Here is an 18,839-nt window from a genome sequence, read left to right as displayed (position 1 = left end):
CACCCCTATCTTGCTCCCTTTTTACTGCGACTGCTCTACATTTATCTCTGCATTCATGGGGAACACAACATGCCCAAGGATACGTACACATAAACAGGGGCCGTGCCTCCACCTTCCCGTTTCCCATCCATGCAGGAGACTTTATGTGGGATGAAGAGATAACATCTCTCATCGTCTCCATCGCACCATACTCCACTTGTGACCAACACAGAAAACACACTTCCGAAATGTTCACTTTAATCTCTCAAAGTGGCCTTTTATTACTTTTTTACTGTAAGCAGAGATGGGCACTTTGTCTTATTTACCTGGGTATCTTTCCGTCATCGTCCCCCTGTCCTTATTCATATAATAATCGTCCCTTGTCCTCATCCTTTTGAAGCACTTCCGTCTCTGTCCACCCCCCTACCTCCCCCCACCCCCCCACCCCCCCCGCTCAGAAAAAACAAAGCATCCGTGCATGACGCCGTGGAAGAGAGGCATGGACTGACATATTGCTCTGATCCGGTTCAACAATTGTCTGCGACAGAATGGAAGAGAAAAATAATATTTACATTCATTTTAGATTTCCAAAGCGTTTATATCTCCCGCGGATCTTTAGTATCTTTAGTTGCTGACACCTGACATACAGTGATGCAACATGACATCTAAACGTCTAAACCCGCAATGTAAAAATCCAAACATCGCTTAATGGGCCAAGACTGTGATCAGTGGTCACCAAAATTAGTTTTTTATTTAATGCTCACATCGACCTCTGAAAATATTAGAATGTATACAGTACTTCCATCAGAGAATATGCTGAATATGCTGTTTCTCAATGGCAAGATCCTGTTGATCAGTTGCCCGATTACATCTCCGTCTCAAGATCTGTGGACAGTGTTGTGAATAGGACTGTTTCAATACCAAAACCTGAGAACCAGGACACTGCATTCCCATTTGAAGATTAGAGAAGGTCAAATTTTAGGTTCATCCAAAAACAAAATGGCCCTAATTTTCTGTGAGTAATGGGCGTGTTCAGGAGTACACAGCTGCTGGAAGTGTCTCACTCCCTTCTGTTTTTTTGTAATGATTATAATCCCTCCATCCCACCAGAAAGAGCCAGACTCCATAATGACCTTTCCGTGGGGACCTGGGTGATGACTGGTTCTGAGCCAATTATCCATCCCCCCCCCCCCCCCCATACACACTTGTGAAGACTATATACTTGACAGGAAGCACTATTCTCTCATGGCTAATGAAAGTCACATAACAACCATTTGGATGTACAGATATTTGCATTGACTTACAGGGGCAGCCTCCTGGTAGTTTCGCGGAGGGTCTCAGCAATAGCAGCATCTCAATGGGGGTTTGGGCGGGTGAGTGGTTTTGTCCAAATGTGTGTGTGGGGGGGGGGGGGGGGGGTGCACGCGTGTGCGTGCACATATCTCTGGTGGGCGGGGTTAGAGGAGCACTTGTTGATTCTGGTGCATCGAATTACTGGCCGTCTGTCACATCCAATTACAGTGCTGCAGAGCTGACGCACACAGGCTTCCTCTGTGTGTGTGCGCAGGGTTTTGTCGCTCACCTCCAGCTGTGTGGCGCTGACGTGACGAGCAACAAGTTTCCGCTCGTGATTTGCCCTGCTTGGCACCTTTCTCAATGACCTGCAGGGAGAATCCCATTGCTGCTGTCAGTATCACCGTTTGACTTATTTACTTCATTTGGGCATCCTATGATTTGAGCCTGCACAAGTCCCATACGGCAACTGGGTGTCTAAAAGTGGTTGGAGAAAATGTGACCCGACCCAAATTTGTCTTGGCCGTGTGTCCATACCCATGTGACCCGATTACCGCACGGCTAGTCTGCAGTGTGAACGTGTGAACTTGAAGGCGAGTCCCCCCGACCCCATAATGAAAGCGGGCGAGAGAAACTGTGGGTTTATTATTTCTGTTCAGTGTTTTCTTTCACAGTTCCATCAGCCAATGTGGAGAGTGATCCTTTTCCGACTCAACACGGGTGTCATGGAGGCCACACATGCACCCAACATACACACCTGCTCTGCATGTGAATACACACGTTTGTTGTGCATGCCAATATGCAAGTCCGCAAAGTTCATGACACGCTTATAACTTATTTCTGTTTAGGGTCATTTTAATAGACACTGTGCACTCACCACTGCTTTGGACGCCATTTCTCTACCGAATTAGCTTAGTTACCTTGCAATCATTTAGTCATCAGTACAGTACAAGAAAGTGTTGAATATTTAAAAAATAAAACACTCTCGCCATCATCACTTTCCATCCAACGCATTAAAAGAAAATTATTTTGGCCCTCAGCTTCCTCTCTCAGCTTCCCAGGAGGCCATGCGGGAGACAGCTGAGTGGATAGGGGAGTTGGAGAATGCCGTGAGAGCATGAACACTTCTGCACGTAGGGAGGTGCTCTGGGCTCAAGAGGAGACGGCCCACGTTCGGGCTCAGAGACAGTTGTACCTGATACCTTCTGCACACACCCATTCATTTCTTCAAGGACAACAGTGCAGTGCAGACTAACTTATTCAAAAGAGCCCAGAAAGTGTAATATACACCCTTGTGAGGCTAGCGTGTGTAAATGCAGATGGGATGGGGTGAAACCTAATCGGTGACTCCCATAAAGTGGAACCGTCCGACGCAGTATTCCAAATTTGGCATTAATATGTTTTGCATCCTGTGTGGTACCATAATCATCCAATTTGAAATGCACTTGTTGAGTTTTTGAGAGTGTCCTTAGAAATAACAAATTGACACAAAACACAAGTATTGGGACATGGAGAGGAAAATAAGCAATTGGTCTTCTATTTCTTCAAATCATAATAAAAATAATGATTAAAAAGAGGGTCTAGGTGAGTTAAATGATAATGTACAGATTTCATGCATAGGTGCATGAGAAATGGTTTATTTTTTCATCCGTATTTGAAAGTGTCTGTGTTTGAATGTTTGATATCCATTGTCAGTTTTTTGCAGCACAACAGCTAAATGCTGCCTCACCATGTTTAGTCTGGACCCTGGTCTATACTAGGGGAACTGAGTCTTTGTACCCGAGACCCCTGCTAAGTTTATAATCTCTGAACATATCATAGATGTATTCTTGGCCTAACCCGTTTTGTAATCTGTAAACATTAAGTGCAGTTTTAAAATCGACAAAGTATTTTGTGACTGACTGAGTGCCAATGTAGAGACTTTACAAATGGTGTGATGTTTAGGATCTCTTTCTTAGTCCTGGCTAAAACTCTAACTCCAGCATTCTGGATACGCTGCAGCTGTTTAATGCTCTTTTGGGGAAGTTCTGCCCAAAGACCATGACAGTAATCCAGTCTACTAAGGATGAATGCATGGGTGACTTTCTTCTGGTCTTCCTGGAGGACAAAAACATTAAATTGCTGTTGATGTTTCTGAGTTGGTGAACCACTGCTTTGGTGATAGTGTTGGTGATAGCATTGGTGTAAAGATTTTTGTATTCTCTAATTTTGGTCGTTTTTCTTTCTTTTTTTTTTTTAATCTAACCTGGTGAAGCCCAAGACCAGCATTGAACGTGTATCTCGCTCAAATGTGAAATCTATCAATATACTCTGTAAACTTCAAATTGTCCTGTTTATTGAGTTTCTCCCAACCAATTAAAGAATCCAGGCAAACGAGTTCATGGGTGTTGTACGCGTGGGCCTGCCCACCTTCTTCTCTGTAATGGCTCATTCCAGGGGGTTTTCGGGTAATTGAGGCCATGTCTCAATTTCATCCACACTAAACTCAAACTCATATGCCGTTTAGGCTCATCTTGCTTTGTGCCCTGGGAAATAGTCCCGCTGGAAGAGAAAAGGGCCTAACCCAAACTCTTCTAACAAAGCTGGAAGTATGCAATATTTCAGAGTAGCTTGTGTAGATGAAGAATTGTGCGGAATCAAGGATCTACACCCCAAATGTACAGTATTCATCATTTCATTAAAATATGTGTCCCAGGACTTTTGTCTTTGTAATGTCATGACAAAAAACTGCATGTTCTGCAATTTTTGTGATTGATGGCTGGTTAGTTGGTAAGCGCCTTAAGTGTGTTTTGCAGATGTGTCTGCACGGCTGCATGTCTGCTGGGAAGTCAAGAAATGGGTTGAATGAGTGTGTTCCCCCATTTGTGTGTGTGTGAATGTGCGAGCATTTGAATGCGAATGACCTCACATTAGTTATAAGTGCCATAAGAAAGACGGGAGCCACCAGCGGTTTCAACTACAACGAACATTTTTGTGGTGGAGTTGAATACCTCTTTGCTCACAAAACAGAGAAAGACAAACACTGACAAAGAAAAGAGTGGGTTGTTGAAGCAGAAAAAAAGGTCGAACTCAGTTTATAAAACCCTAGAGTAGTTCATACTTAATTTCCAGTCAGTATTTGTGACGCTAGGCCATTAATGACTCCAATAACATACCATAATATACGTTTATTCTCAAAGTTTCGTGGGCGAGGGCTCAGGACATTTACACATAACAACAAAGGACAAAAGAAACATCGTGTCAGAATCTGCATGCAAACAAAGTTGATGTCAAGTGAGAATAAACATCTTCTGAATTTGACACACTGCGGGAAAGTGGTGTTATTAACCCTGCCAAATTTGAAAGATTAAAACAAACAAAAACAAACGGAGGCTTCAAAATCACTCTCAAATACTGCGGCCGTCTCCTCTGACCGCATGGAAAGCCCCACAACAGGAGGCACTAGCCATCAGCTAGCTAACAAGCTAGCTGAGATCTGATGATGTAGAAGTGAGCTGGTTCCAAATTGTGTGGACCATAGCCCACGATTCTTAGACTGGTAGTTTAAAGCCTTTGTGTTTTCTATTTCATTTATACCTGGTGTTGTGTGCATCTAGCGAATGTTCTGTTCTGGTTGTATTTCACATCTCGTAGGAGCAGCGGCTTCATCAGGTCGTGCAAAAGGGCTTAGGACAGCACGAGTCAACAACTCAGTACAATGCTTTTCTAATGGGCTTTCTTGACAGGTGGGAACAAAAGTGATAAATACGGTGGTGGGACTTTCAATTGCACCAAGTCATTTTTTCCACCATGGGAAGTGAGAAAAGGCCTCCCAAATAATCGGGCCCCTACATGCAGAGAACATACTGAGCCATTGTGCTGTCATGCTGGTGAATGGCCTTGATGCATACTGAGCTAGAATCGAGCAGTCATGTTGTCCGCCCAACAAAAGATAACCATTTGGCTGTGATGCTCGCTGCTGTCAACGCGTTCAACACTGTGAGTCTGCATGACATCATGCATGCAAGACGGAGGCTACTAAGCATGCAGTTCCACTGTGACCCGGACTTAGGAGAAAAGAAAAAAAAAACACTTTGTAATGGGTCAGTAAAACATCACCTGATCTTGGCACCATTCCCGGCATTCTCACATTTGGCCCCCTTAAAATGTTCTTTCTTCTTTCTCCTCTTTGTCTCAAAGTAATCAGTCTCATGATGTGTAATGCGGTGAAAGTCTTCCATCAGCCTGACTGGCTGAAATGGAGCATGGGTAATGCTCTGGGTGCCTTTTCTTCACGTTGTCAATGTAGACTCGCCCAGTCTCTTTTGGCCATCACCAGGGGCCTCCTTCTCACCCATCGGCCTTCTCAACTCGTTCGGCCCAATTATCTCCACACATTTTTTTTCTCTCCGGCCTTGTCCCACTATCCGTCCAAATCTCTTGCAGCCCTCACGCCTCCTTGGCATTTGAACTGGGCCTTTGAACCGTCAACACCGGCGCATATGGACAAGGGGGATTTGGCCCTTACCTCTGAGCCCTCAATCAGCTTAGCCAGTCTTAGTAAGCCTTAGCCAGGCTGTGAGGCTTTCCCTTGAAGTTGAGTGAAATTAGCACGCACAGGCTTGTCGCTAAAGCTGATTAGGACCTTAATTTCACTAAAACGCATTGTATTCCTTATTAATGATGTGATTGTGACACAAGGGCTAGTCTGGGTGGTGGACCAATGTTGGGCTGACAGATCCATATGTGACGTGGGTGACCCGTAATGGATTTTAGCTTTTCAAACAAAACATCAAACAATGAAAATAATTCCAAGCTAGCCATTGATCACCACCCCCACTGATCATGTGTTGGGAGACTTTGATGTGGTTTGAGACATTTTGGATGTGTTGTTTTATGGCTGAATTAGCTGTTGGACGATTATGAGGTTAATTGTTGTTGCCAAAGATGTTCGGTCTAGTTAGTTTGATAGAAATGCTTCAGTGCATTTCCAGACCGCTATGAATCAAAACTGCATTTCAAAGTTGTGTACTCCGCAGCGTTAAGCGGCCGACTGAGCAGACTGTCGAACATCTGTGAAACACACCTACCAAACAGGCGGCGACGGAGAGCGTCCTGAAAATGTGCGAACGATTTGGCCCCATCATAAAAGAGGCCCGTTGCCTCTTTTATGTCCCACCCCATGGAGTGCTTTCCACTTCTTCTTTCATTTCCATTTCCCTTCCTTTATGTTAGCTCCAACAATAATTTGTCTGATCTGTCTTATCACGAAAATCTACACATTGTCACAATTGAAAAAAGATGAATTGTTGTTGGCGTTTTCCAATCACGTCATCATAGTGAGCCCGACTGCTACGATGCCGCGTCCTTTCGAAGAGTGCTCGCCGTCAGACAATTACATACTTCCTGTGTGCGGATAATGATGCCCCGAGGTCACATCCTGCCTGTGAGACGCTCAGGTGGGACAAGTGGGCCCGAATGGTTGGAGGGCATATGTGTCCATTGATCTCACCTGCACTCAAGTAGACAAACACTCCCACATGTAAAAAAATTAGCGAGCCAATGGAAAGACGAGGAGAGAGAAGACTTCGCCGCAACAACAGCAGACTCCGGTCATTTGACCTGCCCCTCATTTTCAAGCAGCCATACATTCCATTCATTCATTCATTTCACCTAATTTGAGCCTCCTTCTGACCGGCAGAATTAGCTATACCTGCACAATCGAGAGGGGGAAAAAAAAGCCAATGCAACATCTCAATTGTACACACAGTATTAATTAAACAGTATGCAAATGATTACGATTAATTTAGCGCCTTGTCGGGGTTATCTTTTCCAATGCTGAATTTGATATATGCATCTCATTACTCTGTACAGGTGTAGCTCATGTTGTAGCTGATCGGTGTATTTGAAATAACTCTAAACATGCATTGCAGTATAAATATGCCCAAGCATTGTCTCTCTTATGTGGCATGGTTCCATACCCAAAGTATGTCTCTCCTTGACTAGCTGGAAGAGCTGATGGGGGCCCTGGAGAAGACCCGGCAGGAACTGGACACGACAAAATTGCACCTGTCCTCCACTCAGCACTCCTTGCATGAGCGAGACAGACATCTCAACAGCCTGCGCCAGGAAAGACGAAAACAGCTGGAAGAAATTCTGGAAATGAAGTTAGTTTCACACTCTTTCTACCTACCCATCTACCTATCTACAAACCTGTTTTAATTATTTTGAGTTGTCAATTGGCTTTTAAAAAGGCAAATCACGTTTTTCTGTTGTCTTTGCTTCTGCCCACTGTAATACTTTTTGTTAAAAGAAAACAACATTTAGAACTAAATGGGTTTCAATGTGTGGTGAAGTCAGCGACGTGTCAGTGGGGGAAATGCACGTGCGTTCGTTTTCTCAGATCAGGTAGAAGGTGCCTGCCACTGGAAATGTGGTCATCAGAAAAGTAACTAACTATGTCATCCAAAAAGGTAGCACGCGCATTTATTAGAAACTCTCTGTCCATTCTGTGTTGCGACGAGAACGCGCCTGTACGTTTGTCTTTGGAGGCGGCAGCTGGAATTGAACGTTAACCATGCTTGTGCTAAACACACACACACACACACACACACTTACACACCTACACACAGACTCACACAAAACTATCTTGCTATCTGTTCAACCCCCAGAGCTAAGCAGTGGTTTCCAGCAGGACAAATGTGTTTCATCTGAGACAGTTGCAAGCTGTTCCTCTTTTTAGATGTGAAATTGCAAACACACTCACAGAACATTGCCTTGTCTAGTGAATTATTCTTGTCTAGTGTGCTGGCACTAGTCTTAAATCATTATTATATCACCACTACAGAGATATTTGAGGAAGAAAGTTAGTGTGATGGTTGGTTGACATAAACAGCAAAATTACATGTTGCTGTTTGTGTGCAGTTCCTTGGACTGGATGTAAGTAAACACTGACACAAGCTAATGGAGAGAGTATCAATGTGTGTGTGTGTGTGTGTGTGTGGGTATGTGTGTGTGGGTATGTGTGTGTGTGTGTGTGTGTGTGTGTGTGTGGTCTTAGAGCAGTCACTGCAGTGTGCATGAGGAGGTCAGAAGCATAGGTTTGGGGTCACTGATGATACGGATGAAAGGACTGTTGAACTGTTGAGTGGGGCGAAGCCTTAAGAGACTCGCTTGCATCTTACCAAGCCTCAGAGATACGTATGCCGAACTCTCTTGTGACAACTGTCAACACACACACACACACATGCACACGCACACACCATATTCTCACAGCACGGCTCTGGTTCAACTTAGCACAGACACAAGCAAGCAGGCCAGATCGGGTAGAGAATCTGAAGTAATGAGAGAACGTGAGCTATGGCGTCACAGAAGTTAGGCTTGGTCTGCACACACTAAATCATTTAAATCCTAGAAAGGAAGAGAGCTTGCGTGTGTGTCAATTTTATCCTTCTTTTGTCTTTCAGATGTTGTGTGGCTTTTGTAAAAATATAATTAAAAATAAAGAGCAGTTGCAGAAAACTGTTGACAGTGTGTGTGGGTGTGGCAGTAGGCTTCAGTGTTGTTAATGAAACAGACTAATGATTCGCTGTGTGTGTGTGTGTGTGTGTCTGTGCGTGCGTGCGTGTGTGCGAGTGGACTTGTAATTAAATGCATTGACAATTAGGGTGGCGGCCGAGTGGGATCATTTGGCACCAGGGTCCAGAATTTGGAGCAAAAGTTAATTGTTCTTTCTCCTATATGAAGCACATCTGCAGCCTATTTCATTTTTAAAGTGGCCACTTGCTCCCGTACGTCCATGTCACACCCGACTTGTTTCATAAAAAGAAGTGGCACAAGTTTGAAGCATGACGCCAGACACTGTACATCAAAGTGGACAGACATTGTGTGAGTCTTAAAAAAAAAGAGGCATCTATCACACTTACATGTGTCAAAGGACAGAATAATTACAAGGAGACGCACAAGAAGATGTAGGGAGGAAATAGTAAATGATGTGAAAAAAGACGATAGATTGAGGGAGTGATTGATGGAGAGGGTGGGTGTTGGGGAAAAGGAGTATGGGAATGATGGAAGGAGTGATAAAAGAAAGACAAGCGAAAACAATGAGTGGAGCTGCGAATGACGTGGGGGGAGAGCACTGTTTGGTGTTTCTGTGCGTGCACTATGTACAGCTATACCAATAAACATCCCGCCACAGCAAACTTTGGAAAAACACTTTGAGAGAGTTCTTCAGCACTGCTGAGCAGATCAAGGAGGAGTGCTGACATTTGTATACAGTATCCTCGTTGGCTGACCTTGACGAAAATTACTTTCCAACAGTTTCACTCACACTTAGTGTAAAAAAAAAAAAAAAAGATCTTTACGGACATACAGTACGTACAACATCAAATGATGGGAGTGGTGTAAAAATTTAGCATAATTTTGAGTGTCAATGTCCACACGTCTTATAATTTGTTCAGACTAGATTTTTTGGGGAGTTGTACCTGATGTTTTCATTTGGAAAATTATTGGCCTTTTTTGGACTTTTAAAAAAATTGTCTTTTAATGGACGTCTAACATTAAAAAAGAAGCCTGTCACATCTGCTTATAAAAAGAAAAAAAAATGTTATGTCTTCACCCTAGTTGTGATTTCCCCAAATCCCAGTGTCACATTTTTGATTTGGACTCCTTTCTCTGTCCAACAAGTTTCCTGCTCTGACCTGTTGTTGGCAAGTGAGAGCAACCCATGGCATAATAAGGCTGAGAGCAATCGCGACATTATGACTTTCAAATCCCCGATGTAGACATCCTGTCTCCGTAGAGCAATCGCCATGGTTACGGTGCCAAAACACTCAAGAGTCCAGCTGGAGAGTCAAGGTCATGTCCCTGCTTACTGATCCGTCTGCAGGGCCGAGACGTTCTAACTGCAGTCTCAAGTACACCGTGAAATAATGGAAAAAGTGCACACATTTTACAATGCACACACAAAGACACAAAGTTTGCTGTTTTCTGCGGCATTGTGTTCTCTTATAGCAATGTTGTAAGGAGCCGCTCCAACCCGCCAAAGCTGACGCACAGTACACAGACAAGAACACGCACAGACGACGCTTTGTAAGAGCGCATTGACGCAGACATAGCAATTGACGTGCGCACAAGTACGGTGTTCAAGTGCGATTGTTGTGTTAAGGCAACGATGAGACATTGAAAGTGGTTGAAAGGGATTCTCTGTCCTACAGTGATGAGGTGGAGCTGACCACACATCACCTTCCTCTTCCTGAGCAGGTTTGTGTGCGTGTCGCCTCGTGGGAACTCTGGGCCATTCATCATGTCTGTCTGTGCTCCTGTGCCCTCTGACACCCGTGTTTACCTTCGACATGTGTGTCGGCTGTCAGCTTGCTCGGTGTGTTATTATGTCAGGGCCGCCCTCCTCGGCTAAATCCTCCATTTGGTCATTGGGGGGCCAGATCACCGCAGGAATTTTCTAGATAAATGGAAAGAGAAAAGAGAACATTGGGTGGAGGAAAAAAAAGTGGAGTCAAATGAGGATATATCCAGCAGCTAGGTCTTTGAAAGCAGTACAACCCATGCAGGTGCTTAATAAATTTGTTCGACTGCCAGCTGATGTAGGATCTATATAGTGGCGCGCCAGGCATTTGTTTTCAGTGGGGACACATTAATCCAACTCTTAATACCACCACTGTCCCCTCACAGTTCGAGCAACCATCAACACTGTGCAATACAAAAAGAGAATATAACAGCAGGTGACAGTTGCATGTACGTTTCATCAGAGTTATCTAATGGCATGATATCAAAACATAAACAATGTGAGTTAGTACATCATACTCACCGGGGATGCAGACTCTTACAGTTGTGCTTTGTTCGTTGAAACTGGCCCTAAAAAGTTTTGGTCAACCAACCAATCAGAAGAGGGGAATTCGACATTATTGTCATGGCCCTGCGAGGATAAATTTGAAGTCTGGTTGGTTGAAGAAACTCTTTAAATGACATCATTTTAAGTTACATCACTTTGAGGGCCTTGGGTAAATGAGACAGACATGACAGCGCTTACAGTCGGAAATGTGATTGGATAAAATATCAAGCGTCCATATATGGGCACGTACTGTGTTGATGTCAAATTCAAGCCCAGATTGATTCAGCGACTTCATGATTCTTGTTAAAATTCCAAAATGCAAATTGTGTTCATTTTTGATAACATTGAGGTCTTGCAAACTAATTTTTGTTCTCAGTCTCCCTTTTAAAATAATTGAAGAAACGTTTTTTTGGTTTGTTTTGTTTTTTGCTGGCTTCTGATTTCAAAACTAGTTATCCATCAATTTGTTGTGTATATGTGATAATATGAGGCATACGTTTATATGGGTTCACTGTGTACAGGAAAATCACAACTGCAATATGGCCTGGGAAAAAAATTAGTGTGGCATCCCTGATGACTTGATGCCAAGAGAATCGCGATGAACTGAAAATTACAATCTGTTAGGAATAAACCAATGGAAGAAATATTAGCCTCAAGTTGTAAATTTCCCAACAGATGGACAGACAGGCAGACGAATGTTTTTATTATTATTATTTATTTTTTATTCATGTAGAGGTTACTAACAGTGAACTAGTTTGTGCAGTGCACTTGCTTGCTGCCACACAGTTTTGCCAAAACAAGTTTTTCATCCAGATTCCTGTGTGTCATTCAGGCTTTGCTAATGTAACAAACAGTGGCATGCTACAGTGTGTTTCGCACAAATTTGGGTTACGTCGTCGCCGTAAAAGACGTTTTAACATTGCAGCGAAGTGCATGTGAAGGATGTTGTCTTAAATGTAGGTGGCAACTATAACTTGAATTTACAGTCGCTTGAAGTGATCGCACAGTATCGGAATCGAAAGAATGCACAGTTAGAGATCAGAATAAACATCCCCTTAATATGACGCGCAAATCGTGGCTCGGAAGAAACTGTCTTGCAAAGTGTTGATAGTCCCATTCACAAGTGTTTACTGAAATAGTCTTTCCCTAGGGCAAGAAAAAAATCTTTGGAAGCTCAAGTACAGAAAATGTGACACTAAGTGACACATCAAAGGTGGCATTTGGGAACTGAAGAGAATCAGATGCATTCTGTTGTTTGTTTCTTCTTTCTTTTACTTTATGACTTCTGTCGCACTGACTTGTTCCTTTCAGTATCAAATGCTTTCCTCTTTGTTTGGCCCTCTCTCACTCTTCGGCTCTATCTCTTAAAGGGTCGAAGAAGGCCTGGAATTTATCACACGTACCTAATAATTACTATCCCAGGAAATGGTCCTGAGGAAGTAGAGACGTTGGTGCACATGCTAATTAGTGTACCTCGCAAATGCACAATACACGCGCGTGCGCGCGCGCACACACACACACACACACACACACACACACACACACACACACACATACTACACTTATGGCAAAAGCTAATTAGTGTCATTTGGCTGGTGTACGAATCTCCAGTAGGCTTAATCTGATTGGCTTTTGCGAGACTAACACCCCCCGAGTTTGCATGGTTGTATAAATCTCAGGGCTAATTGACTGAAAGCCTTGTGTTTGTGTGTGCACATGAGTGCGCAATTGATTAGGCAGACCCTGCAGCCATAAAGAGCCAGCCCAGGACACAGCACCCAGAGGTGACTAGAGATGGCCTCCTAAAATACAGTCCAGCCCTCGGGGTCACTGATGGAATGAGGAGAAGGAAGTTGGGGGTCATTTTGGGGGGGGTTGGGGCAGTCACAGGATGAAGGGCTCTTGACTTGAGTGCCACCAGTTATTTTAAATATGATTTGGGGCTGCAGGTATCACATTTTTTGCTATTCGGGCATCCTACTGAAAATTCTATCCATTAGTCGGTTATTGGGATAAAAATAAATTTATATATACATTTTTTTTGTCTGGTTATAAATACAGAAGACAAAAAACACATTTCCACTTTGTAATGAATGACCAACTGGTGTTCATTTGTAGATAACCATCATTTAAACTGTGCATAGCAGCAAACTATTTTCCTCAGTCGAAACATTAATGAGAACAAATTTCTCCCTTTGTCGATGAGACAAAGTGACGTCAGAAGCACAGTGGCGATTTTGCTGGCTAAAACAACACACTTGAGCCTGGTTTGTTAAGAAATGATCAGTAGGAACAGCAACTGTGTCAGGCTGTCAACATCAAAGTGTGCAGAGGCTGTTAAACTCTCTTGAAAAGTAATCAGACAGCTCTTGCTAGTCTATATGAGGCAGGCTGGGGCCGTCGCTAATTGCTGGCAACTGGCGCCGTACAATACAGGATCATTGTAATTAAACCTTTTTTTTTTAAATAAGCGACTGGATGTTATTTCAGGATGACGTTGTGTTGTTGACTTCTGTAGCAACCGTTTGTGACAACTGGAAGATGAGTCAAGTTCAAAATAAGCGTGCCATGCATTGATTTCCATATATTTGGTAAAGTATGATTCATTTTCAAGTTGGCCTTCTCACCGCGCTGGTGGCGAGTTACTCTCATGAATAGTATGAACAATTGTTGCTGTAGTTAGCTTGAATACTTCTTTGTGAGAATAGATATGTAAGTGGGTCCTCGAGGCAGAAAAGATGCCTTGAGCAATTTTTTCACCCGGGCTACCCTAATAACTCGAGGTCTCGTTTCAGCCCTAATCTGATTTAAACATTGCTGAATGGCTGCACGATGAGCAAGTTACATTATTGATGCCAATGAGAGACTTTGATGCAGCCGCGCGTGTAATATTGTAGAATGTGCTGAGTTGTAAGGCGTAGAAAAAAAAGTAGTGTGTTTTCGGTAACCCGACTGACCGAGAATTTCTATGGTGAAAAAAAAACGTTTTTTGGGTGAAAAAAAACTGTTTTTTTTTCGCCGACTACGGTTGGCATTTTTTTCAAACAACCCTCTACATTTTGTGTAGAGGGTGTACATCGGTGCAAACTCTCGCGATATTCAAGTCGAGCGCGTGCGTCGTTTGCCTTGTCGTCTGTCAACAACATAGAAACATGGCGGCGGTCGCGATTTGCGACGACAGTTTAAACCGCATTTTCTGTGTTACAGTTGCACGCTCGCACCATAATGTTAAGAAAATAGCATCCAGTGATGAATCGAAAAAAATCAGCGAACTATTAATGAACACCACGGCCCCGGCCCCCCGAGTCCGGAGGGGGGAGAAAACTAAATAGGTAACGGCGGCGCCGGCCGCGGTGTGGCAGGTTCAATGTCTTCTTGTTTTTTGTTTTATGGTTATTTTGTTTAAATTTTTGATGGAAAAAAAGGTTAAAAAAATAAATAAATTTGTCCGACCTACAGACCCTATGCTGAAATTTCATGTTATCATTTTTGTTTGGCCAAAAGCAGCAATTTAAATGGTGGCTGAGTGAAATGCCAGCCTGGTTTACCATAATGGGTGTAGAAAATGTTTCAGTGCCAGTGCATAGTGAGCTAGGGGAGCTTACTGTATATTCACACACTGTAAACATGTCTTTGACTCTGTTATTTGCACACGCACACGCACACGCGCGCACACACACACACACACACACACACTTGAACTTCAGTTGGTCTAACTCTGTCTGTCTTTACCTCTAACTCCACTGTCTGTTTTTCTGTTGTAAGGAGCGCCTCCTTACAACATTGCTATAAGAGAACACAATGCCGCAGAAAACAGCAAACTTAGTGTCTTTGCGTGTGCATTGTAAAATGTGTGCACTTTTTCCCTGCTTTCTTTTAAACATCTAATTAACTTCAGAGGCACTTTACTCTCCTCATTCTTACCTTGCTTTTGTTGATATTTGTTTCACCGAATCCCCTGTAAAAGGTCGTTTTGCATTTTTGCCCCTACAACTCTCTCAAACTTTGCTCACTGGATGGCATCTCTAAAGTTAACCTTCAAGCACACTGGAGGGGAATTTGTGAAGCAAAACATACTTTTAAATAAATATGAAACAGGCAATGCCGACTGCTAATAATGGTTTTAACAGGTGGAACAAAACAAAACATATCATGTCCTTATAAATATGCATTTCATTTGTTCATTTTCTGATACGTGGAAAGATATTTCAGTTTTTACCAAGTGCCGTTGAAGTTGTTTACATGGTGACCTGAATGTTGGTGTTCTCCAATTACGTTACCATGGAACTTGATTTCAAAGCACGGTTTTTGTGACGATAGATGATGCCGTTGCACCTTCCCATGAGGTTTTAATTGAGAAGAAAGGTAGAGCGTCCCACCACCCACCCTGCATGCTTAGCAGCCGCTGGCATTTTTGGATTGTGAACGTGTGTCTGATTTGGTTAATTTATGGATGCAGATCCAAACTGTAATTATCATCATGCACTTCTCAGCAACGGCTCTAAACAGCCCGAGCTAGTACGGATAAATATGCGTATTCCTTCTGATGTGCATTATATGTGTTTATGTGTACACAAAACAAGTGCCTACATGAGTTTGTTTTGCAGTGTGCGCATGCCAGTGCTCGGCTTAGAAGAACAACCATGTGGTGAAGAGCATGAGTGCACAACTTACTTTTGGACGTTGGAGGCGCTACTGAGCGATGGCTGAGCAACAGTACACATTCGTATTTTCAAAAATTAATCCAAGGCCACTTCAAGTGTGGGTCGCATGCAGCCTGCGGACCATCAGTTGCCCATCCTGGTTTACAGCTATTTTTTGACTTCAAATGGTCGAAATCTTTTGATTTCGACCATTTGAAGTAGTTTAAAAAAGTCTTTTGATTTCAACGCCGCGAAAGTAAGAATTCTCTGATTTCTGTTGCCCTCCATGAAAGCAAAGAGATTATCTTGTGTTAAAAAGATATCTGCAAACATCTGCTTTTATTTTGGAAAACAATGGACAACACAGATTGAGGACAAAACCAGTCTCTGACTCATAATGGCTTAATAATAATAAATTGAAAAAATATGATAAAATAGTAATTTTTCTGGGGAATCACAATTGCTGGTTATCCTCGGAATCCAAAATGCTTCGCCTGCCACTGGTCAGAGCTTGTAATCAATAGTATAATGGAAAAACCTCAAAAGTTTAGTCATTCGGTTGAAGTGAAGCAGCACACTGAATGTGTGGGAATCTGCCAAACAATATGTTCCGGGATGTAGTAGACATAAAGTTGTTTCCATTTCTTGTCAAGCCTTAAAATGCTGTGTGTGTGTAAGTATGTCTCAAAGGTTGTCATAATTGTGGTGTGACTTCATCTGAGCCATTTGGTCGCTTTGTTCTCAAGCTATATAGGAATACACTTTTTTTTTTTCTCAGTGCACACACAGACACGCGTTGTGTGCAGATATTCACTGAATTTGACAATATGTATTGGATTACAACACAACACTCCCTGGCACTCACAGGCCCATTCTATACACAGGTCTCTGAGTTCAGCATTGACAAAAATCCAATGTGTGTATTTGGCTTTGGGTTACACTTGATTGAATTAGAAGAAATGGCGCACGCGTGTACACACACACATACGCACACAGGCTTTCACAAAGTTAAGGTTTAAAAAAAAATGCAAGTTGAGTGTCTTCTTCCATTGCAAGGGCTTTTATGTGATAAGATCGGGCCAGAGTGCTCTCCTATGCTGGATTCCTGAGCACATCAAACAACAGTAAACCACATCACAGAAGCAGGAAGAGCACAGCTCCATTAGCTAGCCCATAAAGAACGTGTGTGTGTGTGTGTGTGTGTGTGTGTGTGTGTGTGTGTGTGTGTGTGTGTGTGTGTGTGTGTGTGTCTGTCTGTCTGTCTGTCTGTCTGTCTGTCTGTCTGTCTGTGTGTGTGTGTGCGGACCCCTGACATATTTACAAATTAAAGTTCTTATATTTGAATGGGCAACAATTTAGCGCAATCCTGTTCCAAAGTATAGAAATACAAATCAGTACACCTCTACCGTCAGTATCACTATCATGTGGGTCCATTCTACAGTGCATTTCATTCATTCCACTTCCACCGTAGTTTAATATGGTGGTCTGTTTAAAAAAAAATAATAAGCATCTTGACTTGATAACTTTGGGGCTACAGAAAAACAAGAATTTTGGAATGTGTTTGTGGGCCAGTTGGCTGCCATGAACATGACTATTATGAAAAACAAATAAACTTTTCTTGAATGCAGTTCATTTTATTTTGTTAAGTGGGAAAATTAGTACACAAATAAAATTGAGGAAATTCAGTATACCATTTTTTCAGTGTAGCTCTACAAGTGACACACACACACACACACACACACACCACAAAAACAAGCTCCCCTAAAACACAGTTCTCAGGTAGAACATATTATTCATGTCCTTGACTACTTGCAGAGCATGACAGAAATTCACTGTCACAACGCGTAGCGTGAAGTTCTTAATACATTGGGGGGTCGGTTAGGAGGAGCAAGGAGGACATGCAGTCAAATGTATTTCATTGGACAGTGTGGAGAGACAAAGAGTGAGTCACCCAGATGGGGCATATGGCTTTTGTTTTTCACATTAATTTGAAACAGGTCTGCATCACATACACGGACCAAGCAACATGTACTGAGATAATGTCACTCAGCACTTGGACTTGTGGTGATGGAGTTGGGGGCTCTGATTGGAACTGGATATCCTGGATATCATCATCATTGTTCTGCTCTATGTCTCCGCCGTCACAGGATGTCATGATCATCCATGCAAATGTGAGACATAAGAAAAATATTTTCACGTGCTGGTTTGAAGCTGCATCAAGCAAATAAACTAGTACAGCAAATGCAGTGGCGGAGCTACATCGTAGCCGGGGGTGTCACTTTCTGGCCACCCCTTTTTGTTATCAGTGACTTTTCTGACACTTTCACTTGGGTCCAGTATTCTTAGACCCCTCATATTCTCCCACAATTTTTTTTCTCGAATTTTCCAGTTCCCAAAAAAACAAAAGCAAACATAAGAAAATAACAAAACAAAACATTCACAGGAAAAAAAAGCTCTTTCTCCCACAACAGAAAAGTAGTAAATCAATAACAATGACCAAGAAGTCATTGTTCATCATAACATCCACAGTCATGGTTTCATGAAATAAAATCCACACAGATCCCAATTGTGCACGCACACACACACACACGCACGCACGCACACACACACACACACACACACACAGACCACACATGCAAATAACAAACAGGGACAAACCAAATTACCAAGCAACATTTGCAAGAGTGAAGAATTAAGAGATTTTTGTGTCTTTGTGCTTTTTGGATATGATTTCAATAAATGAGCCATGAAGTACAAAATGAGATGGTACACAAAAGCAAAACAGTGGCAAATAAAATGGCATTACAGTCAAACCCCGGTTTTCGAACGTCTCTGTTCTCGACCAATTTGGTTTTCGACCAAAGATTTCGAGTTTTTTATGCCTTGGATGACGAACAAATTTCGGTTCTTGAACAAACTGAGCGCACATGAATGCACCACTTGACTCCTCTCGCCTTCCTTACACGAGGAAATGACGCTTCCTCGGGTAGACGAGCAAGTGACGCTTCCTTGTGTCGCTTTCCATTGTGAGCGGACTTGTTCAATAAACAATTTTTTTTTAAAGAGTGTGGTTTCGGTTTTTGAACAATCCGGTT

At 42.7% G+C, this 18,839-nt stretch overlaps 1 protein-coding gene across 4 annotated transcripts in view; it reads left to right on the top strand.

Moving 5' to 3' along the window:
- Window positions 1–18,839, top strand: part of LOC127595580 (ERC protein 2-like) — a 175,269-nt gene that overhangs the window by 57,607 nt on the left and 98,823 nt on the right. For 3 of the 4 annotated variants that reach the window (XM_052057192.1, XM_052057190.1, XM_052057191.1), the window contains one exon: window positions 7,258–7,418. In XM_052057192.1, the coding sequence (XP_051913152.1) occupies window positions 7,258–7,418 (161 nt within the window). Of the gene's footprint in view, window positions 1–2,312; window positions 2,499–7,257; window positions 7,419–18,839 lie in introns of those variants that run through there. The other variant, XM_052057193.1, reaches the window with a different exon arrangement.

This window comes from Hippocampus zosterae, chromosome 2 (assembly GCF_025434085.1).
Source record: "Hippocampus zosterae strain Florida chromosome 2, ASM2543408v3, whole genome shotgun sequence".
NCBI classification, from domain to species: domain Eukaryota; kingdom Metazoa; phylum Chordata; class Actinopteri; order Syngnathiformes; family Syngnathidae; genus Hippocampus; species Hippocampus zosterae.
The sequence above is the reverse complement of the archived record's forward strand: the minus strand, read 5'-3'. Positions and strand labels throughout refer to the sequence as shown.